Genomic DNA, 27,533 nt, shown 5'->3' on the forward strand with positions numbered 1-27,533 from the left:
CACGCACTTATTTCCCCATTCTTATAGAGCACATACAAAAATAATGTGACAGTGCAATGAACAGAGTGTTCTACCGGTGTTTATTAATTGTTATTTATGTATTGCACTGTAATACAGCCCCACACTTTATAATGCTTCCTCTCTGTACACTCTGGCAAATTACTTTGTTTGTGATTGTACTTTGCAAAATCCAGAAACCACCCTTTAATCCATTAAGTACAAGTTATGCATTCTTCAGTGTGGCATTGCTGAAGAGATTAGACAAAAGGTAATCTATGTGCACTATGTGGAAAATTGAGTTTCTGAAACTGGGACTCATAACAGCCATGCATGACCTGGTGAAACACTAAAACACATAGTAAAAGATAAACAGTGCTTAAAAAATTGATACAATGAAGCTCAACTTCTGCTGAGAGAATATCTTTATACAGTTTACCTATTAAAAGCCATTGCTAATAAAAGTGAATTGGCAAAAAAAGAACATTTGCATTAGATATGCTCTTCTAGTTCCACAAGTGTTTGTGTGGAAAGGTGACAATGATGTTGTGTGACAATGTTGTTGATAGGAATAAATGGAAACATGCTAATGTGGCTACATGTCCATTCATAACAGTACCTTTTTTTATTCAGATTCATGATTCTTCTAGGTAACATCACACTCCCTTCTGCACCCATGTGTTTCCCAATATTTTACTGGCTGTTTTCCCCTACTTCACCGGTGCCATGTAAATATCATCACTCTCTATTGACAGGGTGCCAACTGTGGTGTAATTCACTAAATAGGATTCCTCTAGTGAAAGAAGGGAAAGAGGGGGAGAGAAAGAGAGAGGCCTGCCTAATTACAGTCTGTGGAATAGCTTCTAACGGAGCAGTGACCTGGAAGGAAATCATTGTGGCTAACAGTTGAGCTATCGATTGTTCTCCATGGTGCAGGTATCGGCTGGCGGGGCTCCCCGGCGACTACCAGCAGCAGAACATCACCAGCCCTGAGATCAACTACTGTCTGATCACAGAACTCATCATCTGGACGCAGTATGAGATCCAGGTGGCAGCGTACAACGGAGCAGGCTTGGGCGTCTTCAGCCAGCCTGTCATCGAGTACACACTGCAGGGAGGTGAGCCCTTTCAGCCTTTGTCACTCACTACTCTCCTTTACAACCCCATCAATTTTCTGCCTTTCTTCAGGTAAAAGCTGGCAGATGGAGAGACTAGGAGTGGAAGGGTAGGTCAGAAGTATATGTGCCAGCCAGAGCACTATAGTTCACCTGATTACATGTCTCTGAGCAGAGGCAACATTCATACTGGCTCCTCCCCCAATCTCTGACTGAAACCAGCTACAGAGCCATAAGGAACTTAATCTGCTTGAGAAGTTTAATATCAGTTATTTCCAGAGCCTTTTGTTTTGTCCTTTGCCATAAATTACACCTCAATAAGAGAGTGGAAAAAAGCCATTGTTGAAATCAAGTCATGCTGTTCCAATGGATGACTGTTTATTTAGATGATTGTCTGTAGAGCAGCCAGTGTACTGAATCTACACAGACAGCTATCATCTGTCATATTACATAAACATTCAAAATGACCTCTTCATGTTGCTCACAGATTCTCTAAGCTTGTCCTGGATTTAAGGGTGCTCCATAAATTTCTGCTACTCTCTTTTCATTTCATTGAACCATCATCATATCTGGCATATTATATGGATGCAATTAAGTATTTAAGTATGATGGTTGTTGCTTATAAATAAAAAAAATTTTAAGTTTCTAGTCTAGTCCTTTAGGAAGTATATTCTACTGTTCCCCTAGCTTTTTTTCCTGAGGTGCCCCTTTTCTCCACATTTTGTGACCTATCCTACAGTTTACAATTGCTTGTATATTTAATTGTTTGTGTATATGTTTTCAAGTGTGTCCCATTCCTCAAACATAAAAACATGTTGCGAGTGAGCACAATAATTGCATCCTTTCAAAAATAACACATCATACCAGTATTGATCTATGTACCTTATTTCAGTGTATCATTTTCTTTATAACATACTGTCCTGGGAATACTGAAGTAGAAGTCATGGTTGATAGAAATGGTTGAGAAAGTCAGAAAAGAAATAGAATGTCTTGGTTGAAACAAGTTTAGTGTAAACTGGTCTGACGCTGAAACCAAAACCACAGGTGTAACGGAACGCTTCTGACGTTAGTCAGGCCATTTTAGTGTTGATTGCCACAATGCGATATATATTTGAATCATGAAAGTGGTTAGCTTAGTAGTTGCAGTTATTTTTAAAAGGCCATTTGATATTCATGAAATAGATGGTAAACATTTTATAGAGCTAGTGTCTCATGAAGTTAAACACTAATTCAGAGAGCTCTGATGATGTATCATGGAAGTGAATAATAAAGTGTAGGATCTCCTTGTATTTCATAAACATATATGAAGAGTAGCTCTTAACTGGTTGATATTTGAGCAGGGCACTTTTCATTTATTATAAGTCAAAGCTTGACTGGCAATTAGAAAGATTATTCTCAGAAGTACTCTGCTTCTCTCTGGGCATTCATGAATATGCTTTCTGTATTACTAACTGGCTTGTAATGTGTCTAGGGGTGTAGTCTCTGGGTATATCCAGCTTAAAATTCAGTCAGACGTTTACAAGAAGTGACCATACCTACCTTACAGGCAGCAGCTTCATTCGATTTAAAATTCAGATTACACAACAGGTGTTGGAAAAGCAGTCTGGCTCTGAAAAATAAGGATGGCTGGCTTGTAAATTCTCCCTCAGGTTTTTTGTTTTAAATGAGGCAGCTCCTTTCTTTCAGCTGTTGAGCGCCTGTCCGTCTGGCTAGCTCTGGGCTTTTACAAGGTCACTGGATATCAAACTAACAGGGTTTCATCTGCTCACTGCTTTTGTTTTTCTTTTTTCTTTCCAAATAAGATCAAACCAACCAATACAATACAATGCCACTGCAATCCTTTATATTCTAAATAAGCTGCAAACACATGCCTGTTTTTTTTTTTTTTTTTTCATCATAGCAAATGAAAAGTCAGCAGTGCGTTTCCGTAAGTAGCCATCAAGTAAGGGCACCTTTACCTTTAGTACCACTTGACTGTGAGGGATTATGCCAGTGCTGATAGGACAGTGAGGGAGTATGGCTGTTAGCAAGACTTAATGTGCATTAAGCCCCATACACTACAATACTCTATAGAGCAGGTCCTCCCAAGTCTAGGTCTGACGGCGACATGTCTGTGTGCTTTGAGAGCTTCCAGTGATGTCAGAAATAGGTAGTCATTAGACAAGGGCTAGCGTATCTAGGACATTAGCTTTTACTCTTAAAGAGGTTTTTTTTCCCCAGATGGTGAGGACGAGACTGGACTTTACGGCCCTTTTGAAGTGCTTTTTGCAACCATATTTTCACCAAACCAATTATTAGCCTGCTACAAGAATACAGACATGAAAAGAGAACAGGTCATTCTGATCCATTATCGTTTCAGTCTCTTCTGGCTAAGGTTATGGTTTTGATTTAAAAAAAATGATGCCGTGAGCCACAGCAATAACTAGCTAGGTATTATGTGCTCTTTCATCAGTGTGGGATGAGAAGCACATGTGTCTAGTGGCAAAGGGACATGATTGACATTCAGGGGATGTTTTACTTCCTTTTTTAGCTTGTAAACCATAAGTACGAGCTGATACATTTTAGTCAGTCAGCTGCAAACTGTGGTAGCATTTAGAACTGTAGTGATCTTGCTGCCTCGCATCATGAATATTCAAGTGAATGGAGGCCAATGCAATTACCTGTGGTCACTTTTTCTCCTGTGCTGTATTAAACAAGCATCTACAAATGTAGCAAATATGACCAAATAGAATCCACCTGCAAGGACTGAGACACCTTGGTGAGCAGATCATTTCAGTGCTTCTACTTAGCCTGTTTTTGTCTTTTAGTTCCCACAGCACCTCCTCAGGGTGTGGTGGCTGAAGCCGTCAACTCAACCACCATCAAATTCACATGGAATCCTCCACCTCAGCAATTCATCAATGGCATCAATCAAGGTTACAAGGTAAAACAACCAAAAGCGCCATTAATGCAATTGCTTCTGATTTCTGAGAAATTCAAGGTTTCAAATGGACAGTATCTGGAACTCCTTCATTAAAGGCATAGAGCAAACTTCCTCAACCTAACACATAGTTTTACTTAACTTTCCTCTAGTTTTTCATTTTTAATATATTTTGTGTGATATTAGCACTTTTTTAATCATTGAAAATAATTGAATTGATCTTTTATACTTAATTTTTTAGCACCTCATTTTAATTTAATTAAGTTTTTTTGTTTTTTGAATTTTTTTTTTTTCATTTTTTAGGTGTTAACAACCTAAATAATAACCTTGTAATAAACAGAATTTTAAACCATTTATAAACCTTTACAAGTTTAGCTTTCTATCTATCTATCTATCTATCTATCTATCTATCTATCTATCTATCTACTTATCTTGCTCTCTCATGCTCTGTCAGCTAATGGCATGGCCTGAACAATCTCCTGAGGATAGCACAGTGGTGACTATCACCCCAGATTACCATGGCACTCGTCACCTGGGCTACATCACTGGCCTGAAAAAGTTCACCTGGTACCTGACCTCTGTGCTGTGCTTCACCACACCAGGGAATGGGCCACGTAGCACAACCAAACTTGTGAAGACGCATGAAGACAGTGAGTACTGACCTTTCTACCACAGCGTCCACTTTCTGATAAAAACATTAGCTCAGCAGAGACTTTGTCTAGTCCCAGCGGAGACCTCTGAGGCGACCTCTACAGTGAGCATGTGCTGGGACTTGTTATGTTCGTTAATTACCTAAAGACCAAATCTCTTGTTTTTCATTTAATTATTATGCTGTGTCACTGAAATGGGTCTTGGCTTTTACATCCCTACAATGACACTGCATGGCTGTTATGTGGTTCCACAGGGCATTGTGCGGAATACTAATTATCAGCAGCTTACAAAAGTGACTTTAATTAAAAGCATTGTCCTGGAATTATAATGTCAACATGCTTCGACATTTTAGGGTATGCATAAATACATCCATAATTGTACAAGTGAGGGTAATTCGATTAGCTCATCAACAGTTGTTGCTATAGAGACCCGGTGGTGCATCGCAACACTTCGGAATGCAACATTAAGCAGGATAAACTCTTTGGCGTTTGTCATTGTGTTTGTTTGTGACTGTGTGTGTGTGTTTATACCTTAGTTCCTGGCCCTGTAGGGCATCTGAGCTTTACTGAGATCCTAGACACGTCTCTGCGAGTTAGCTGGGAGGAACCTGTAGAGAAAAACGGAATCATCACAGGTGAGTTTATCCTACTTGTAATCTCATGTCACACACAAGCTCTTTGCTCTAAAACACTCTTGGGAAACTGATGTTTAAAGGCCCAGCCTTGTTTTACTCACTACCAGTCATCCCCTCTGTCAAAAATAATTAGCAAAATTCCCTCATAAAACTCACATGCCAGAAACATGTTTTCCTCACTCAACTTGCAAAACATATGTATCTGTCAAAAAGATTCATTTCTCATTGTGGTTCTCTTTGTTTTTCAATGAAATTAAATCTGCCCCCCCCTCTTGTTTAAATTTAGCAGAACATTATGTTAGACATCACAGGTGAGTCTTTTCAGAGGTGTTCTGTTTTCATTACCCCAGTATGCTGGTGTTTTTAAAGCTTCATTAATGGATATACTTCTATTTAACACTTCATTGGTTTTTTGCACAAAGCAATTACAGCATTGTTGTTCGCGGCTCGGTTGCCAGAAACAATTCTCGCTCCCTGTAGCTCTGTTCTGAAAAGAATGATGTTGTGAAAGAGTGTGAGAGTGTGTATACATGTGTATTTGTGTGTTTATGCATCCAGTGCCATAATCATAACAGTTACCAGGACTGAGTCAATTTGAAGAACATAGTGAAAAGATTGAAATGGTATTCTGCAAAGACACCAGCTGTATCTTAAAGATGTTTACTCTGTCTTAACCCTTTAAAGCATACTCAGAGAGGTGAATATTCTTCCACATATTTTATGTTGAAATATGAAGGGATTTTTACTACTTTTGTTGCATTTATTTTCTAGATTTAAAATGTAACTTAACTAAGTCAAACCTGGATGTTATTTATTTATTTATATTTGCAAACTATATTTTTGTACAGAAATATAAATCCATTTTCAGTCTCAATTTGTCATTGGTCTGAAAGCCCAGTAATTAGAAGTTGTAACTACACTGTGAATGAGTTTACTTTTCACACAGGGATGCCTTATGCATATTTTAAAATAGTTTGAAAACACAATAGCATACAAAAAGCTCTACATTCTACAGGCTTATTGTATCCTACAAAGCCAAATTGTATGTAACTCCTCTGTCAATATGAGTTTCACTGGCCATCATCAGATTCTCAGAATAACATTTCTGGGGCCTAAAACATGTCTGCAGAGTCTCAAAGCCTCCTGTGAAGTTGCACGTCCAGTAAAAAGAAGGAGTGTTCACGGTGAAGACTCAATAGAGAGGCAAAGACGAATAGAGATGAAGACGAATGTGTAAGCAGTGCAGTGATACTGGACATAGATTAAACAGCCCAGTGAAGGAATGGCATTGAATGTAGATTAAGGGCATGGAGACAGATGAGATTAGAAGTGCATTAGAGCGAATGGCTCTTGTCTATATCAGTACACCCTGCGTCGGTGCCCTTTGAATGTTGGGTATGCTTGTTTTCGAGCAGGGTCTCTCAGTGCAAAGCTTGATTTATGAGTGCCTCAATGGAAGAGGACATTCAGTGATTGGAAACAGTGCTGACTGTGGTGGAAAATACTTCCAATAAACAGCAAATTACACAGGACCTCTGCTGGCTATTAGTCTCAGTTAGATTCAGGTTAGGGGGCAGGGTCCAAGGTCTGAACCACTCACTCCAGCAGGTCTCCCTATCACACCTAGTATGGAGTGTAAAGGATTGTTTATTTCAAGCTTAAAAATCCTCTCCCCTGTTTGCTTTGGGTTTACTTGGCTTATTCCCCCTGGCCATCAGCTATTAGGCATTTAGTGGTTAACAACCAACACTCAAAGTCCTGCTTTCAGCAGTGGGTCTCTTTTCCAGGTTACCTCCTGTCCTGGGAGGCACAGGGGAAGAACCAGTCGCGAGTGGCACGAACCATGCCTAACAGCACCCTGGAATATAAAGTGACTGGTCTCACCTCCCTCACCACCTACACATTAGAAGTGGCCGCTATCACTGGTGCTGGCATTGGCACAGTCACATCATCCACAATCTCCTCTGGAGTTCCTCCAGGTAAGACATAACGACACCCAAACACCAGGCACTGTAACTCTTTTCACATACGTGATAAAGCAACAATTATGTAAATCAAAGACTTTTTCACACAAACAGACATTAACAGCAAATGAAGGACAAGCTACTGATTCAGTAGTAGGCAATATCCATCTGGCCCTTCTAGCCATTCACTTGTAAGAGTTCAAGCCACCAATAGTATAACAGCAAGAGAGACACACTTAAGAAAAGCAGTATGTTATCTGTGTTTTTGGAAGTCTCAGTTGTCTCAGTAAAAAAAATAGATCAAAATAAGAAGACAATATTCAAAATGTAAACCCCATTTGTAAACATTTTGGGTCACTGGGCAAAATGTAAATATGGCATAATGAAAGTATTTAAATCATATATATATAACTGTAAATAATACAAGGACAATGTTTTTTGTCATTTAGAATTTGATGACAGCAACACCTTCCAAAACTTCCAAAACTTGGTAAAGGGCCATTTTTACTACTTTGTTTAAAAAAAAACACAGTGGCTGACTGTGAGGTGGTTTGTTCTCCCCGTGTCCATGTGGGTTTCCTCCGGATGCTCCAGTTTCTTCCCATGGTCCAAAAACACACCTTGGCAGGTGGATTGGCGACTCAAAAGTGTCCATAGGTTTTGAGTGTGTGAGTGAATGTGTGTGAGTGTGTGTCAAACTGTAAAGGACTGATGCCCCCTCCAGGGTGTGGTCCTGCCTTGCGCCCAGTGATTTTGGGTAGGCTCCAGACCCACCATGACCCTGAATAGGATAAACATAGACTGGAATGAGGGAACAAAAGAGTGGTGAAGTTGGGGTAGGGTTCATCATTAGTACAACAATTCAAGAATAATGATTCTCAAATTAAAATGATAAAGAACTTGGGGCTTTCATTATCTACAGTACATAATATCCCTAAAAGATTCAGAGATTTCTGAATATTCTATATGCAAGCTTCGGGCCCTCCAATGGCGCCAATGGTGTAAATCACTGCATGAACACCACTATCTGTGAACACAGTTCTTCAGTGCATCTACAAAAGCAAGTTTATACTCTAAAGGGGAAAGAAGAAATCTTGAGAATAGGGTCCAGAAACACTGCCTTCTTCTATGGGCCTGGGCTCATTGAAGATGGACAGAGGCAAAGAGGAAAAGTCTTCTGTATTTCAAAAAAATCAAAATATGTTATTCTTTTTGGAAGTGATGGATTCTGCGTCCTCTGGGCTAAAAAGGAGTGGGAGATTCTGACATAACTGCACAGTTCTAACCCAGCATCCATGATGGTATGGGGGTGCATTATTGCAAAAGGCAAAAGTGTCTTGCACATTTGTGAAGGCCCCATTAATTCTAAACATTAATACCAAGCCACATTCTGTGTTCATTAAAACAGTATGTGTCCCAGGTAAAAGATTCCAACTGCTAAACTAGTCCAGACCTTTCACACATTGTCACGCAGTTGGTGCATTATGATACATGTTGTTGAGCAGCTGACATCCTATAATAAGTAAGAATCAGAAAACATTTTACTTTCAAAACTACAACAATTGGTCTCCTCAGATCCCAAATGTTTACAGAGTGTTGTTAAATGAAAAGTAACTCAACACAGCAGTAAATGGCCATGTTCCTTTTTTTCATTGAAAAAGTGTTGTTGGCAAATTCAGAGTGGGCAAAAGCTTTTCAAAAGCAATGAACATTCTCAGTTTGAGCATTTTAAATCTTTGTAATATTATCAAATAAATGTAGGGTTTAAATGATTTGTACATTTTTTTTATTTACATTTTGCACAACATCCCAACCTTTCTGGAGATGAGGTTTGTAAAATTCCAACTTATACATGGAGCAGTAGGCAATTCATATTATAATGACAAACATTTATTGATATCAAATTATATGCAGCAAGCAAATTTTTTGCTATATCACTTAGTCCTGTTTAAATCTCAACATAGAGGCATTTTCTCTACTTGCTTTCTTCACTGCAAATGCTGTGCATGATTTAGAAACTCCAAATGTATTTACTCCACAGGGAAGCTACCAGAGCGTTGAGGCTGGCCTTTTCCATTGCTGATGCTAAATTAAATAAGAACAACAACATTACTGAAATCGGATGTTAGCATAAACATTTTATGGCATATTAAATTTGCCACATATTCTTACTATACGAAACCCATTTAATTTTTGTTGACACAGTTCTACCAACTGCTCAACATAGAACTTGGGATATAAACCTACTGTTCACATACACAGGAGCATGAGTGGTGTGGTGTGAGTGCAATCAATGATTCATTCATGCTCTCCTTTTACTACACACTAAGCAGCCATTTGTTCACAAGAATGCACTACAGAGCTTGCGTTACTCATCCCAGGGCTAGTCATCCTTAGCTTGTGGTTATGAAAATGAGTGATGATCTTTTAAGTTGGCCTTTTCCACTCGGAAGCTGGCAAGTTGTTGCACATGCTCAGCCATAAATCAAATATGGCTGCGAAGGCGAAATATTCATTTAAACTAGCTCAGAGGCAGAATTTCTCTCAGAAAAAAAGAGACAAATGTTAAAATGGCTGAATGCCAAGCCAGAGCCATAATGCCTGCTGATAAATTGCATATTGTGAGACATTAGAGGAACAGACAGCTACAAAGCTCAGTGGGGATTTTAGACAGATGCAAGGCTATAGTCTGTTATTTGATTTAATTCCACTGTAATTTCATCAAAGATTTCCAAAATTAAAATAGGATTTTTATTGCTCCACTTCAAAGGGAAGGATATTTTTTCGGATTGCAGGGTGCTTCCTGGATTTGCACCTCTTTTGCTTCATTTGAAGCTGTTCACACAAGTGATTAAATGATGCAATGAGTCAGGCAGTGAAGAAGTCACTGACACATCCTCCCAACTGACTCTTGTGATGTGTGTAAACTGTTTGAAATGTGAGCAGTTCAATAGTGTCTCTTTCTAAATCCAGAACTTCCTGGACCTCCTTCAAATCTGGTTATCTCCAAAATCAGCTCACGATCAGCTACTTTGAAGTTCCGGGCAGGGGATGACGGGAAAACATCCATCTCTAAGTGGATTGTGGAGGGACAGGTGAGTGATGAACTATTTTGTTTTACTTTCTAAGCGTTCTTAAAAAAATACAATACCTACCACTAGCTGCATCCAAAATAGAGTAGAGTCCAACAGCGATATCTGATGATAAACCTGCCTGTTACAAAATTAATACTTACATTAGATAAAGTGTACAGGTATAATCAGTGAACCTGTTTCTATTATTGTGGCCACAGATTCTAAATGTTGAGTATCTGAAGCTCCTACCAACCCACAAACTCTGAAATAAAACAACTGAAAAAAGTTCTTGATTCTCTTTGTTAGTCTGTTTTGTCTCAGTCTGAAAACATGGAATAAAATGTATAATTCTGATTTTGTTCTGCATCTTACACAGATAAAGAGACATTTCAGAATAGCCCCACCTCCTAATATGATCCTCTCCAATCACAGTGCAAAGATTAATTCAAACAAAATGAGCTTGGAGAAATAAATGTACTGTTTTAATATGCAGACAGTGAGAATATAGAAGCTCCACTGCTGGACCTTCTGTTCTCATTTAAAGAAACATGTGATGGAATTTATTACTTGATAACTGCAGGGGTTCCAGAGACCATTTGGGGTTTACAACCTCACTCTCTGCAGAGGTCCTGGAGACCATGAGAATAATGCATGGTCAGTGCAGTATTCCTATGTATGAGATTTATAGTGACGTCAAGTGAATAGTGAATTATCATTTTGAAGACCTCACAAACTGCATTTACAACTCAGAAAACAAACTGGCTTTGGGAAACTGTATAAATGGAAAAGTGTCATTGAATATGGTGACAGTGAACTGATAAGCGTTGACAGATCTCCCACTGGTGAGATATTCCAATTCCTAAAGCATTGGGTTTGTTGGTTTGTTATTGAAATTTTACATAGACAGTTCCTTGACCAGTATTGCATACAAAAGCACAATCATGTATACAAACGCAAAGGTAAATAGTGAGACAAAGCCACAATGTTAAGCAGTCCTTATTGAAGTGTCCTTAAAAGGAGTTTGTTTATTTTAAAAGGACTTTGTCAAATCCGTTAATGTCTCTTCTGGTGCGCATTTTTGATATAATGAGTCTGTGTGGTCCAATAATGGATAAACATGTTTTCACAAACTGTCAATATTCTGTGCACCATTAAGTAGGTTCACCTTTAATATGCATCGCTTTATCCTACTGCATTTCTGCAAAAATCTCTAAAGTTTTCATTAACTCTGACATCATCCCCTACACTTCTAGGAAATATTTTAGCAGACCTGCGTCCAGTTTATACTGCTGGTGACTTCTTCAAAAGTTGACACAGATTGAATCATGCGAACGACTTGTAATTTGTAATTGACTTAACCTTCTAGACCAGCATCAGCAACGAACTTGCTGAGGGAGAGTTCAGCCTTTCATCTAGAGGCACTTGAATTGCTAAGTTGATTGAGGCAGGGCTATCTACAGCTGCAGAAATCCGTCACTGTATGGAGTGAGGGGGTTGGGAACTGGTGCATACACACGAGTATGAAATACAGCAGCAGTCACAGGCATAAGGTGCCATGCGTCGCACATCGATCACGTTGGCATAAATGCTTACCACATCCAGTACACCCCATTGGTCATCGTAAATCTCCCTGAGCACACTGAGATTTGATTGGTTCAGACCTGGCTGCACATTGGTCCAGAGGCGTAGGTCATATCAGGTGCTGTGCAGTATAGACCTGTCCTTTTAGCCTTGCACATATTTCTAAATAGTTTTAAAGAACCTGTGCAGCAAACAGTTAGTTTTAAACAACCCCCCTCACACACACACACACACACACCACACACACACACAGACACACACACACAAACACACTCTCACTTAAAATGTAATCAGTTTGCCAAGATGTGTTTGGCGTCCAAAGTCAGCTTCTGTTTTGCACTAGGGCCATATGGTTTAGGACCACTGAACATCATTTAGCATTCAGCAAACTGCATGCTTGAATCATCACACACTTACCCCAAACTGTGTTGAGTTTTTTCAGGAGAATGCTCAGGACAAACCATTAGCTAAAATAAAAAGAGAAAGCAATTATTCAGACACATTAAGATGACCTAGACTCTAGGCAAGCCCAACATAGTCCCTCAAATCAAAGAGAAAAACACAACATGAATCACATGAACTTAAATAAAGTGACTGCCTAGCAACACAGCAGTGCACTACAGACAGCAGCACTGAAACTTTAAAGCTAATTGTATTGTACTGTACAAAGGTCAGAGGCCATCCTTCATTTGTTTAGACCTCTGAAGGTTTCCTGTGTAATCTGGCTCCAAAACAGTTGCAGCAGATTCTTTAAGTTACAAGGTGGGGCCTCACTTGATCATACTTGTTATTCCAAATTGTCCCAGAGATGCTCGATTGGATTGAGATCTGAAATATTTTGAGGTCAAATCAACACCTGGAACTCTTTTTCATGTTCCTCAACCGTTCCTGAATCATTTTTGCAGTGTGCCAGGGTACATTATTCTGCTTAAATAGGCCACTGCCCCAAAGGACTTCTGTTGCCTTGTAGGGGTTCACTTGTTCTGGAACAATGTTTAGGTATGTGGTATTTGTCAAAGTAACATCCACGTGAATGCCAGGAGCGAATGTTACCCAGCAGAACATTGCCCAGAGCATTACAAGACTTGCCTTATTCCCTTAGTGCATTCTGGTGCCATCTATTCTCCAGGAATCGATGTATAATCACCTCCCAAACAGCAGTGTGAGTCCTTGAGTCCTCAGACCAGGCCAACCTTTCCCATTGTTCTTTGGTCTAGTTCTGATGCTCATGTCCTAAATGTAGGCGTTTTCAGTGGAGTTGCATTGATCTGTCTAAGGCTGCATAGTTCCAAATGCCACAGTCTGTGGTGTACTGTGTGTTCTGACACCTTTCTGTCCCAAACTTTGAGAGGTGCCATTGTAACAAGACAATCAATGCAATGTTTCCCCTATCAGTGGTTTTAATGTTGAGGCTAATCAGTGAATGTTTAGTTTTTTCCAGATTTGAAAAATAATGACCTTGTTCTTTATGTAGAAAGTAAATAAATGAAGAGTGGTCTCTAATTTTGCACTGTACCGTACATTGTGCCTGCCGAGTCAGAAACCATACAATGGACCTCCTAGAATTCCTTACACATATTAAAAATGTTGAAACTGGTTTGTTGAATGTATAGATTGTGTTTGTATTCCCAGTGATGGTGTGTTTATATTCTTATGTGTCCAATGTGCAGGTGGGCAATACTGGAGACGAGGAGGTGTGGAAGGTGCTCTATGAAAAGGAGAACGATCCTGAAGCACAGGTTCTGGAGGTGCCCAACCTCACCCCTTTCACACACTACAGGTTTGTATATACACACCTAACAGAGGAGAGCTTCTCCTTGTCAAGCCTGTTGTTCTCCCATTATTTGAGGTTATTCTCTTGTTCACTGCAGGTATTTGATGAACTGCACTGCCTCAGTGGTTTTTCTCAGCCAAGCAATTTGTGTCAGGCCTTATGGATGTCGCAGCAGTTCCCCCATTTGTTGGACTCTCTGATAAATTTAGATTTTATGCTAATTGCAGCAATTAGAATGTGGACTGTAAAGCATGGGGCTACTTTGCTGCCTGTACAGCTGTTTCACTTACACTCTCCAAGCCTGTCAGAGCTCAGGTGGGCTGTTCTCCAATGTAGCACTGTGCCAATGGACTAAAGTGAGGGTTTGTGTTGGCTGTTTCAGGTTCAGAATGCGGCAGGTAAACATAGTGGGCTCCAGCACAGCTAGTGACCCATCAAGAGTGATCCAGACCCTGCAGGCCCCACCAGACGTGGCCCCCAGCAGTGTGACTGTACGAACAGCCAGTGAAACCAGTCTGTGGCTGCGATGGGTGGTATGAGCTCCTCTCTCTCACTTCTCCCTCCGTTGACTAGGCAGTGCAAGGCTGATGCTATCTCGTATGTGTTAAAATAAACAGTAGGTTTGAAAAGTTTCAACTTCTTCATAAGCCACATTTTGTGTTTTATAACCTCCCCAATATGTAATATTCATCAAATAAGCATTAATCTCATATGCCATATCAGCAGTGGATCTCTGTAGGAGATGTTCTCTTATTTTTACTTCAACATTCAACAATATATCATTTGACCCTGAGTGTTCAAACTTTCACATGAGTGTGGGCCTATGAAAGCTGTTTTTAAGTACTGCCTTACAACTGAATGAATTGTGAATTGTGTAGATTTAAGTTTAATTATTTAGCTTTTCCCCGCTCCGGGTGACTGTCTGTGAGGAGTTGGTGTGTTCTCCCCGTGTCTGCGTGGGTTTCCTCCGGGTGCACCGGTTTCCTCCCAAAGTCCAAAAACACACGTTGCAGGTGGATTGGTGACTCAAAAGTGTCCGTAGGTGTGAGTGTGTGAGTGAATGTGTGTGTGTGTCTGTGTTGCCCTGTGAAGGACTGGCGCCCCCTCCAGGGTGTATTCCCGCCTTGCGCCCAATAATTCCAGGTAGGCTCTGGACCCACCGTGACCCTGAATTGGATAAGCGGTTACAGATAATGAATGATGAATGAATTTAGCTTTTCTATTTATGCAATATTTAATTGTTGTTGATGATGACGATGATGATACTGGTGATGGTAGTTACACTCATATAGTGCTTTTGTAGACACTAAAACTGCTGTACATTCTTTGGGACATTAGGGAGTCACCTCAACATCCGTCAGTGTGCAGCCTCTGCCTGGATGATGCAATGGCAGCTAATCTGTGTCAGTTCACTCACCACACAACAGCTACAGGTAGAGAGGAGAGGATTGCGAATGATTGATCTGTTTGAAGATGGGAATGATTAGGAGACCAGAAGTGACCACAGTGGCAGATTTAGCCAGATGTCGCAGTTACACTCCTTTTCTTTTTTGAGAGAATAATGCAGGATCTTTTATGAAATTAGAATCAAGACTTTTACACAGATTTTACACATATTGTTCAGTACAGTGTCTCCGTTATGGCAGTCTGACATTGACATCCACGCAGAGCACAGAGACAGCATACCTTGGAGCCAGACATCTTTCTTTGGAGGTCTCACATGGTCTGTTTTTCAGGTGCTATGTCTGTTGGAATGATTCAGCAGTAAGTCAGCTGGTCTGCTCCAGTGAGATACATGGTTTTTATGTTAATATTCTTAAAAGCATTTTAATAAACAGACATTTGTTTGTAGAAGAAATCTAAAATTTAAAGGAACACTACGTAATATTTTTATTAAAAAAATGACAGCTTCTTGGCTCATCACTGCAGAAACTGCACTATGTAACTTCTGGAGGAGAGTAGTAATCTACCCCTCTCCCCATTGGTTTAATTACAGTGCTGTACAACTGGATTACTGTAGGGGAGCCCTAGGAGCAAAAATCCCAAATCTTACCTGGTGTTCCTTTAAGGTTACCATACATGTAGTGATTTATATTTCCAAATAAACAATTTAAAAATATTAATCTAAAGTGCTCTAAAATGTAGTTTTCAATTGTTAACAGGTTTTTGTATGGCTATTTTAAGCCTGCTGGAAAAGCTTCCCAAGTGACTAATCATGAATCAGCCTGAGAGAATGTCAAGAGTTTTTTTAATTTTGGGCACATTATTTTTGTCATATTATTTTATAGATTATATTCACTTAATTCAACCTGATTCTAGTGCTACACTCCTAATTTTCACATGGAACCAGCCTGAACTGTTCCTTTCGAGGCTGCTCCATCACTCTGTGCTGGTGTATGCAGTTGGGTTTCAGTAGCTGGATTATAGGTAGATCTCAAATTTCGAATTTCCCTGTTTCACAGCATCCTTTCTGGTACAGATTTTGCATTTTGCCTCACCCGAATTGCCTGGCTCTGCCTTTTTATTTGGTTGAAAGCTGAAATACTCCCAAACTGTCAAAGGTGCATTTGGTTTTGTGACCAAGTTTGCTGCCATTGTGTCCATTTTATAAAACGAAAACTGACACTCAGCCCTTCAGTCTTCATTTAGTATTGGCTGGTCATATTTGCGGTTATTGCGACAGCCCTAGTAAAAATAACGTATATCTAGTATATATATATATATATATATATATATATATATATATATATATATATATATATATATATATATATATATATATATATATATATATATATATATATATATTAATGGGCTTAAATGATACATTATTTTGAATAATAATAATAAAAATAATTTCAAGAAGTAATGCATAATCCCAATAGAATTTCTTAGCAATAACACGTAGTAAGTGTTATATTATTTTTAAGCATGGACAATAGGCTGTGTCTTACTTACCTGACTTACTAAATTATTAAATAAATTAATACATTTAAAATAAGTATGAATGTGTGTCTAAAGATTAACTGGTAGTGAACAAACATTATTTGATCCCGGAGCTTTGTCTTAGACTCTTACGAGGTTGGCAGAGTCTCTCACACACTCACGCACAAATGATTAAAAAGTCTCTTCGCAAAGCATGGCGCAGAGGAGGTGATGGAAGAGCAGCATAGGCTCTAACAGATGGCAGGATTTCCCTGGTGCTCATTTACCCTTCCATTGTTTTTAAACTGTAAAAATTGTTAGAACTTTGGAGACAATTTCTCTGCAAATCATTGCAGTACTAAAAACTACACATATTGGACTGTAAAACATTACCTTGTGTAGTTCATACTACCCTGACATTTGTAGCTCTGCCGGTTGCCATGGAAAGCGCTGAAGCGATATATTATTACAAAGTTCTGTCTGGGGAGAGGGAATTGAACTGAGCTAAATACAGTGGCACTGAGTGCCCGAGTAGGTGAGTTCAGCTACATTATTCAGGCCTATTCATTTCTTTTTTTATGGAGTCTTTCTAAGAAGTGATCCATGTAAGAAAATAATACTAAAAGAACCCAGGTAAGGACATCCTGCTTCTTTCGCACGGCTCTTGTTGAGAGGGCCATTAAGCTGTATTAAATGTGCTCTACTGAATGCAGGCTGCTTCTAGACATCTATTGATTTCCTTATGAAATTAGGAATGCTGATATGTGGAAGCCTGGGCCCAAATTGAGCTGCTCAGATTGAAGGTCTTTACTGTTCAGATTAAAAGTGAACAAGTGCTGATGCTCCAGCCAGTCTATGACATTGCCATTTCTCTTTTTGTTTACGGAGGGCGCCCAAAAGTGTTAGGTCGATTTTGAAGACACATAAACAAGTTGAAGCATAATCAAGCATTAGTTATTCTTTTACTGGGGCATGTCCGTTTAATTGCCTGCCCATCGTTGTATTCAGCAAGGCCAGCCAGATTATTATTGTGCCAGTATTAGTCTCACTGTTTTTTCTTTCTCCTTCCATTTTTCACTTTCTTTCTCATCACTATTTTTTCTTTGTTTTCTTTCCGTGTTTCCCTTAATTTACTGTTGTTTTTTTCCCTCTCCCTCTTTCTTTTGTTTCTTTTCTTTCTTTTAATTCCCTTGTTTTATTTCAACAACTCTCTCTCTCTATTGTTTTCTTTCCCTGATTCTTCTTAATTGCCTCCTTTTCTCTGTCCACCCCTCTGTTACTCTCTCTTTCTCTGTCTTTCTATCAGCCTCTGCCAGAGACAGAGTATAATGGTAATCCTGAGAGTGTGGGGTATAGAGTGCGGCTGTGGCCTGCGGACCAGCAGCAGGGTGAGGGGAACGTGCGTGAGGTGAGTGACAGACTGGAGCGAGAGATCACGCTTGAGGGGCTAGAGGAGTGGACTGAGTACCTGCTGCAGATCCAGGCTTTCAACTCCATTGGCCCCGGGCCCTGGAGCGAGCCTGTGAGGGGCCGCACACGTGAGTCGGGTGAGGACACACACACACACAGATGCCACATTAACAAACAAAACAGCATTGTTCATGCCACTGCATCTCCTGCAGATGTCTTTTGAAATAAATCCCTGTTTCCTGGTACATCACTTCACTCATTAATTATATTTGGGCAATGTGAACAGGTTGTCTTCTGATTCAGTTTTGTTCTATTTATGCGATCACCACAGTGGCCTCCTCCTTGTTCACAGCCTTTCTCAGTTAATTCTCACCCCGGTTCTGACTACATGCCTCTGGTGCAGATAAGCTAAGCGCTGATTGCCTTGCCTCACGGCCTGCGGGTTTTGGTTCTTATCTTTTATCCTCCTCCCTGCAAGACACCCACAAGTGAATCCTGTGGCCTCCCAGCTGAGCAGAGCCATCGAGAATCAGGCTTTTAATAAAGCTGTTCGTAGGGCCATGCCTAGCCAACTGTAATCAGAAAATGAGGTGTGATTGGAGAAACTGATCTCTAATGGGGTGCTAAGAGTTAATAGTGTAGCGGGACCTGGGGCATGCAGGGCTTGCTGCCCGATGAAGCCTGGCCACCAATATGTGTTTGTCTGTGTTTCAGAGGTGTTTGCTCACACAACCGTCTTGTACCCAAGTGTGTCTGCTCAAAACACACTAATGCTAATGCTGTTTACTTTAGCCCCTTGTTACCCCTCCCATCTCTCCCCCGCTGACAGCAGGGATGTATCAAATCCAGCATAAACATCTGGAGCTGTGTTAAGATGTAAACTCCAGACGAAAAGTATCATAGTTAGCTGTGTTTTCAAAAAGTTTCACAATGTTTGCTACAATTATATGATCAGCACCCACCCTACAATGATCTTTTTTTTCCCTGAGCTAAAATCTCTCATGTTACTTTTGTTACTTGCAGAAATACTTAACAGAAAATACAGTGCTAACCAGTAAAAGGAAAGACCCACTAACTATTACACTAACCCAACATATCCCTCTAATTATAAATGGCTTCATTCAAGGGTACATTCTCATTATCAGATAAACAAGGAGACATGAGCACAAGAAAGAAAATGTGTGAGACAGAGCACATTTTACATGGGCACAAAAAAAATCTGCTTAAGGAAACAAACTCCTAACAGAAGGCCAAACCCAAACCTGATCCAAACCACACATAATATGTGACACCTTTCATTTATTCATTAATTCGTTGTCTGTACAGCGTCTTGATGGGTCTGGAGCCAACCCAGAATTATATTTAACTCCAAAGCCCAATATTTTGTCAAATATCAGGCCTCTCTAGCCAAGACACCATTGATTTCAATTCATTTTAAGTGCTGTGGTCATACAGAAATGTTATATGAAAAAGTGTTCAATTTGTTTAATGATAGCTGTAAAACTGCTAAGTTAATAAACCTGATTCAGTTAATCAAGATTTAAATAGCTTCTAAATGTTGGAATTAAATGGATATGATTACAGCTCCAGGAAAACTCTACAGGATAATCACCAGGAGCAAAACAAATTAGAAATCAGTCATACATTATTGCATATGTGCAAGCGTTTAGTGAAATCTTTTCAATCATTATTAATAAACACATTTCTGGCTTTTATCTACATATGCAGTTATATTCAAAAGTTTAGAACCCATGGTTTAAGTGAATGACTTTTCCATTTCCTAAGTTATAAAATTATAAATCCTCTACACATATGCATGGTTTATTTGGTATTTAGAATTTTAAAAACAGTTAAGTTATAATTGCATATGTTATTTACAACTAGAAAATAAAAAACTATTATGCCATATTTTGTGGTACATTTATAAATAGACTTTTTAGTACAGTTTATGTTGGACTGTGCGTGCCCATTTTACTGAGACGTTTATGTCTATGACATATTTGTGATAACAAAACTGGTATTTTTTTCACAGAAGTGTAGATGAAGGTCTGATGGCCATCTGTTTTGTCATTGCCTTTGTGTAGTGCCCTCAGGAGCTCCAGAGAACATGACAGCCGAGGCCATGAGCTCCACTCGTATCCTGGTGACCTGGGGACCTGTGCCAGAACCTGAGCAGAACGGCAACATTCTGGGATACAAGGTAAGAGAAGTGCTGTGGTCAATGCATTTACTGGGAAAACTACTCAAACCACAATGGAAAAAAGGATGGAAAATATAAGTCCTCACTCCACTGAATAAATGTTTCTTAACAGGGTAAAGGCTTTGCTTTCATGCATGATCAAGCCCCTCGTAGGCCCTTGGACCATACTCCATATGATGAAATGTCATGCAAGACCAGATGCCTTCGCTACAAAAAGGAACAAGCATTGTGCTCTTATTCACAGCAGTTCAGCATGTTCTTATTGTTTGTAACCCCTGCAGCTTGCTGTTAAAATATATATTTCTATTCAAGCTGACGGAGGTATCTAATTTTGCTAGCTGCGTTGAAAAATGCTCTCATATTTTATTGATTCTAAAATGGAGTAAAACAAAAGCACAACAGCCAGTGGATACAACAACTATCGCAGAGTATAAATTTTCAGGAAGGTTTCAGTATAGGGGGCATAGTGTGCTTGTTATGGTCTTATTATAATATTACCATGCCAGTCATTACTGTAAGAATTATTTTTTTTTGGATGTATATATGTCTAAAAGAAACCATTCTAATTTTAATTCTGACTTTAATTTTAAGATGTGATGTTAGATGAGATAATTATGGTGTACCGATTCAACACATGGATACTCAGTTGGGCATATCTAACTGGTATAGATGCATAGTGGAACAGTAGCTCTGTATTCTTTAGGGTAATGAAGCTCCATTTGATACTTTTTAGAGGAGTTGTGGTCCAGAACGTATCATCAATAATGATACTTGATTTCAGTAATGCTTTTGTGATTAAATGTCATCAAATCTTTACAAACATGTTCCAGATATCTTATCATAAGCCTTAACAGATTAATAGAACTATTACTGCAGCAAAACAGAAAATGTATACCCTTGATTTTACAAGAAATGCTAAATGAGCACAAACCTTTGGCAATAAAGTGAACATCACTTTTTGCTCATAGTTTATTAACATGAGTAATACAAGCACATTCAACGTGTGCTTTGCTAGTCAAAGCCTGATATGTAATACAATTCAGTTCAAATAAAATGCTGTGGAGAATGCTTGAGTCTAGAAAATGTCTAGAAAAACTATCTAATTTAATTTGTTGTTTAATAAAGTTGCAATTAGCAGGCAATTAATTTAACACCTGCCTGTCCTGTCATAATATGAGCATTAAAACACCTGCGTACATTAAAATGTTATCCGTTTCTGATCACCTAGACCCCACTGACCTCAGAGTAGTTGATGGAAACATTATTTTTTAACACATGCATCCCATTAGATGGGAATTACCATCTAAAGAAATGTATTTTTTCCAACTGTGTATCCAGATAGAGTTTGATTTTAATATTATTTACTAGCTTTCTAGACTTACATATGAAATATTGATGTATGATGTGGCATTGTCTATTTTTTTCCACTCTTGGTAATAGACTGGTTGGTAAATGATTTAATTGAAAGTCTAGCTCTTATGGAGGAGCAAATATTTGTGTCAGAATGAGAAGCTGTGAACCCATATGTTCAGAGCAGCTCCTCTGGTCTAAAGTCAACAGTAATTAAGTAAGGCAGCAGGATTTATTGGAAACCCGTCCAGCTGAAATAAGAGAACCCATGCCATATTGCAGAGCAGTAAAATTCTACCCCCCTACATTACATCTAAATCACAGTTCAAATCAAAACATTGAAATTTTACATATCAAGTTGTCTACTGCATCACTACTCCCGAACTCCTAGAATCCTAGAATATGCTATATACACTGTTTAGTGGTTTCCATGCTCTAACTCATGATTAAATCACTCAAGATGCATGTTAATGATAAGAGTTATAAGGGCTTTAGATGCACTGGAGATTCTGAGATTGCATATACACTGATGAGGACAAAGTTTGTTATATGTTAATCTAGTCAAAGTGGTATTCTGAAAAGCACTTTGTGTATTATAATAAATGTGCTCACGGCATTCTGAATTCCTTAAATACATGGTTAGAAATAACAGAACCGTATTTTTGTCCTCTGTATTAAAGAATTAGTAAAGTAGGAAAAATTTAAATATGTTATTCTAGGGATTAACTGTGGGAAAGCATTTTGAGTAGGGCATGTATAAATATTTCTGAAAGGGATCTTCATTTTGAAATTAACAGTATTTTAAGATCAGAGGAATGCAGCTCTGGTGCCTGAGAAATAACATAAAATAATACAACCGTATTCTGTGTTTCTAAATTTCAACAGAATACATATAAGCTACACTGGTAGTAGGTCAGTGGACACGGTGGCCGAGACAGCCCAAACGAGCTGCAAAAGCACAAAACTCATCCATCAAAACGACAACACCTGGGCTCCATTTAACAAATGCGATGCAAGTTCAAAGAACAAACACAAGTTCAGAAAACAAATACAAGTTCAGAAACACGATGCAAGCTCAGAATCGTGATGCAAGTTCAATAAACAAATGCAAACTCAGAAAACAAATGCAAGTTCAGAAATGCAATGAAGTTAAGCATGCTGTAAATCCAGTCACAACTTAACAGAAGATTGGAGAACCCTGAAAGGTGCTGCATCCCTAAAGATATATGACAAAGCTCCACCACAATCTGGCTATATTTTTTCTATTAAAAGCAAGTGTTAGAATAAATTTTCTCTTCACATCTAACACTGTAACAGAGTGTAAGCATTAATTGTACTGCATTTAATAAACCGAATACTGTTTGGTTTAATTGATGGTGCAGAACATCAAAAATATCTCTAAATTAAAAGGATATCTGATGTGTATCAGACTTTGTATGGTGGGAAATATGTTTGCAATTTCAGCAGGTGTGAAAATAGCATTGCCAAATTTCTACTGCTCCTTTAAAATCCTCCCTGGAGAAACATCTACACACCAAGACATGTCACCAAAGTCAATTTGATGTGTATCAGACCATACACTCCAGAGATAAAAGGGGAGTATAATTTTATATTTTGGCAATGCTATTATGACACCTGCCAAAACCTTGGAGTATAAAACCTGATACACATCAAATTTATTTTGGTGACATGTCTTGGTGTGTAGATGTTATCTTTCAATGCATTTCATTGTGGGTTCTCCAGGGAGGATTTTATAGGGGGAGCAGAAGTTTGGCAATGCTTTATTGACATCTGCCAAAATTGTAAACACCTCTCTCAATATGTACCGCAGTGTAAAGTCTGATACACATTAAGTTACTTTTTATGTTTGAGATATAATTCATTAAAAACATATCCTGTGTGTGGCACCAACCAACCAACAGTTTATTAATGCAATACAAATGCTTTAGGAGCTGTTCCGGTGTTACTGTGAAGAAAATACTTTTTTTTAAAACAGAAACAACAGGAATCTGTTGTGCTGTGCTGTTTTGTGATGTGTGTGCACGAGAATTCTGTCAGGGATTTGTTGTTCTGTGTACACACATCATTATCTTTAGTGGTGCAGCGGATTTCATAGTTCTCCAGAAAACCTCCATTGTGTTGTGACTGGATTTGCATCGTTTCTGAACTTGCATTTTGTTGCATGAAGGTGTTTTGATGAATATGTTTTGTGCTTTTGCAACTCATTTTAATTAGCAATGCATTTGGGCTTTTTCAGCCACTGTAATTAGGGGATCACTTTATGTTACATATGACTACAAAACAAGAGGGCAAAAGCCATATTGCTTGGAGGTTCACATTGTATTTTTTTGAGCACTGGTCCATTTTCCCTGTTGCAAAACATCAGCAGTGTTGTAATTTTCAATACGCTGTTTAACATTTGAGTACATTGGTCATTTGGATAAAATCAGACAGTTTACTCTATTTGGTGACTGCAGCCACTACCGTCCTCTGTTTTAGTTTAAACTGTGCTTTCACTTTAATCTTAATTGGTCACTGAAAACTTGTAAAGTAGGTTAAAGGTTATTTTATCGCTTTGAATTTTTTTTTCAACTCAACACATAGCAAAGACACTTGCATGGGAATGTAAATTGTGAGGCATCTTGAAAACAGCTTAAATCAATATGTTATTTTATGGACAGTCAGTGGCACTGAAACAGATTAGTGGCAAAAAAGACATTAGTGGCAAGAGGTAGCCCATCTAGTGATAATATGTAAGAAGTACCATCGCATAATATGCTGAAAATGCTCATTATCTTATGGAAGGGCAGCAGGAAGGATGTTCTAATGTAGGATGTATATTCCTGTATCAACCAGATGTATTTGCCAGTTAAAGATTTCGTCACAAAAGCACATCAAAGAACAGAAAAACACAAGTTGTTAATATAATTAATGTCACACAGTTCGATCTACATTCAGATACACATTCATGTGTCTTTACCAACTAAAAGCAAATTGCAGACAGGAGATACTGCAGCCCTCAGAGCTTTTGCTTCATTATGAACAGGGATACTCCTAGAGCAGGGTATCTTTGATGCAAAAAGTGAGTGTCTTCTGTGTTGTGACAGGTGCTGTACAGAGAGAAGGATTCTGGAACAGAGCCGCAGGTGCAAGTGGTGAAGGGAAACCTGACGCAGTCAGTGCTGCTGAGAAACCTGCGCAAATATGTGCAATACGAGATCCAGGTGCTCGCTTACACACGCATCGGAGATGGCCAGCTCAGCAGCCCACCTGTACTGGAGAGGACCAAGGATGACGGTGTGCTTTGTTTCTTTTAATAATAGGTTATGAAGAAAGATTTTTAATATAGTCTTTTATTTTAAACACTAAGTTACAGGAAAAGAGCTTTTCCTTTATATTTGGTCAGGATATAATGTTTAGGTTTTATTTTAGTTTTTTCCACAGTTCAACAAATAATCAGTAATGAGGAAAACTGTATATGTTCTCCAGTCTTTGAGGACTACATTTGGACACACCTGACTTAGGAATATCCTTGTTCTAAAACCTGGGCTCCAGTGTTCATTGTATACGTTAAAAGCAGCTTTGATGTGTTTTTCATTACTGGAGCAAGACCTGAACATTATGACTCATCGACTAAGATTGGACCGAGCACTCTTTTTTATGTTTTATGAGATGTAATAAGTAATGGCTGTCTCATCCAAGAGTAGAAGAAGTGGACAGATTGGTGAAGCCATAACTGTAATGGAGAGGGATACTAAAAAAAACACTAAAAAAAAATTCTGAAAAGCCTTGCTTCTTACAGTTCTAAGGCCCACTATATGCATTCATGTTTTTTACATGTAGCATGGGCACACACTGCAACAGCAAGTCGTTTCTTTCTTCCAGGACATGACGTTTTGCATTTTCAGGATTTATATGCTGTTATTCACAGCTTCACGCCATTCTCTGAGACTCAGAATAGCCCTCTGAAATGGCCTTTTAGGACCAAATTTGGTTATGCCGTCATAGAAACCAATCTATTAAATAAAAAATCAATGATGCAACAACTGCTGTCGATTTTAGTAGGGGTAGCTACTGAATGTTTATGTTATGGACTGCAATATGAAGCAAACACTGAAGCTCCAGCATAAATCTGAGCAGTGAAAGCTTCCAAGGGAGGTCTACTGTTTTGCCATCTATTAGAAATAATGGTCATTCACCCTGACAGGATTTCACAAACAGATCACTGCAGAAAAGTAATACACAGTGTATGTCGGCTTACGTATGCCCCGGGGACTAGGAATGGTACAGAGGGGATGTATTTCTTCAGAAATGGCATGAAGAAAATCATTCCCAAGGTTGTCCTGCTTCATCAAGAATATATCAGATGTGCTGAGAATTTTTTCAGACTAATTATATCATTATGCAGTTACTGTTTATGAACAGTTTATGTAATATATCTCTCGTTGAAGTCCACTAATTCATTAAATTAAATTTAATTTCAAATCGAGGACTTAACTACCAGACTTGGAAATCTGAAATTTAGCATTTCCTAGTGCCCCTTTACTGTAAGTGTGCTGAGGCAGCTGCAAACGTTTCACGTTGAGTATATCAGAAACAAATTTTAGACAAAATTTAGAAAAGTGAAAAAAAGAAATATTCAGGCATAGGACCTATGATCATGTAAAGCTTGTTGTTTCCAGCTTTAATGTTATGAGAGAAGAAACTAATGTATTTAAGATATGTAATACTGTATCTAGGGCGGCATGGTGGCGCAGCAGGTAGTGTCGCAGTCACACAGCTCCAGGGGCCTGGAGGTTGTGGGTTCGATTCCCGCTCCGGGTGACTGTCTGTGAGGAGTTGGTGTGTTCTCCCCGTGTCCGCGTGGGTTTCCTCCGGGTGCTCCGGTTTCCTCCCACAGTCCAAAAACACACGTTGCAGGTGGATTGGCGATTCGAAAGTGTCCGTAGGTGTGAGTGAATGTGTTGCCCTGTGAAGGACTGGCATCCCCTCCAGGGTGTATTCCCGCCTTGCGCCCGATGATTCCAGGTAGGCTCTGGACCCCCCGCGACCCTAAATTGGAAAAGCGGTTACAGATAATGGATGGATGGTGTCGATATCTCACTATAAAGGAGTATTGGCTCCAAAAAAAAACAGGTGGAATGTTGATTGGGACAAGCATCTAAAACTGAGCTCTGTTGTTGTATTAACAATGTCCTTTGCAAGAATTTGAAAACCAAAGGCCAGTCTCCATTAAATAAAGTTGTAATATGGATACAATAAAAATTGAAACTGATACTGAATTTAGTTGTTGAAGCTTCTGTATAATATTCTGTTAAATATATATCATGCTCTGTTTCTCCTGATGCTGAAAAAAAAACTTATACTTAATGGCCCTTTTGATAAGAAATTATATAAATGCGAAGTGGTCCCTAACATTTTCACAGTAGTGTATATTGATACTGTCACTCAATGTCCTTGGGTTACAAGAAAGGCACATTGTAATTTAAACTACATCAGATGTTATTGAACAGTGACAACAAACACAATTATGTACATTGCTGTAAAATCAGTCACGATTGATATACTGTCTACATACATTATTTTAGACTACATTAAACATATAATATTATATCCCTTGAAACTGATCCTGCACTTAAGGCCAAATGCTGGAACCTTTTCTAGGTTTCTCCTGACCCAGGAGAGATCTAAGGAGTACCATTTTTCTGCTTACAAGAGTCTTTTAGACAAGCAGGAGCTGTGATATATACGCCAGGTTTGCTTTTAATCCGGTTGGCCACCGAGTGACGTTAATGGAGTCGGTATGCTGGCGGCCATGTGGAACAGTGCAGCTCTCTGAATAAGAGATAACAGGTCTCTTTTAAGCACCACTGCAAATGGTGCCCCCTCAGGATGGCCGCATGTCTTTTATGATGGAGACGGCGGGGCTCAAGAAGCA

At 39.0% G+C, this 27,533-nt stretch overlaps 1 protein-coding gene across 1 annotated transcript in view; it reads left to right on the top strand.

Annotated features, from left to right (window-relative positions):
- The window catches only part of sdk1a (sidekick cell adhesion molecule 1a), a 269,185-nt gene that overhangs the window by 204,423 nt on the left and 37,229 nt on the right, over positions 1–27,533 (top strand). The window contains exons 18-28 of the mRNA XM_066674238.1: positions 934–1,115; positions 3,920–4,035; positions 4,487–4,682; positions 5,219–5,317; positions 7,105–7,296; positions 10,255–10,376; positions 13,607–13,716; positions 14,093–14,243; positions 17,942–18,182; positions 20,130–20,245; positions 24,703–24,892. Of these exons, the coding sequence (XP_066530335.1) occupies positions 934–1,115; positions 3,920–4,035; positions 4,487–4,682; positions 5,219–5,317; positions 7,105–7,296; positions 10,255–10,376; positions 13,607–13,716; positions 14,093–14,243; positions 17,942–18,182; positions 20,130–20,245; positions 24,703–24,892 (1,715 nt within the window). The remainder of the gene's footprint in view (positions 1–933; positions 1,116–3,919; positions 4,036–4,486; positions 4,683–5,218; positions 5,318–7,104; positions 7,297–10,254; positions 10,377–13,606; positions 13,717–14,092; positions 14,244–17,941; positions 18,183–20,129; positions 20,246–24,702; positions 24,893–27,533) is intronic.

The sequence above is a fragment of the Hoplias malabaricus genome, chromosome 6 (genome assembly GCF_029633855.1).
Source record: "Hoplias malabaricus isolate fHopMal1 chromosome 6, fHopMal1.hap1, whole genome shotgun sequence".
Taxonomy (NCBI): Eukaryota; Metazoa; Chordata; class Actinopteri; order Characiformes; family Erythrinidae; genus Hoplias; species Hoplias malabaricus.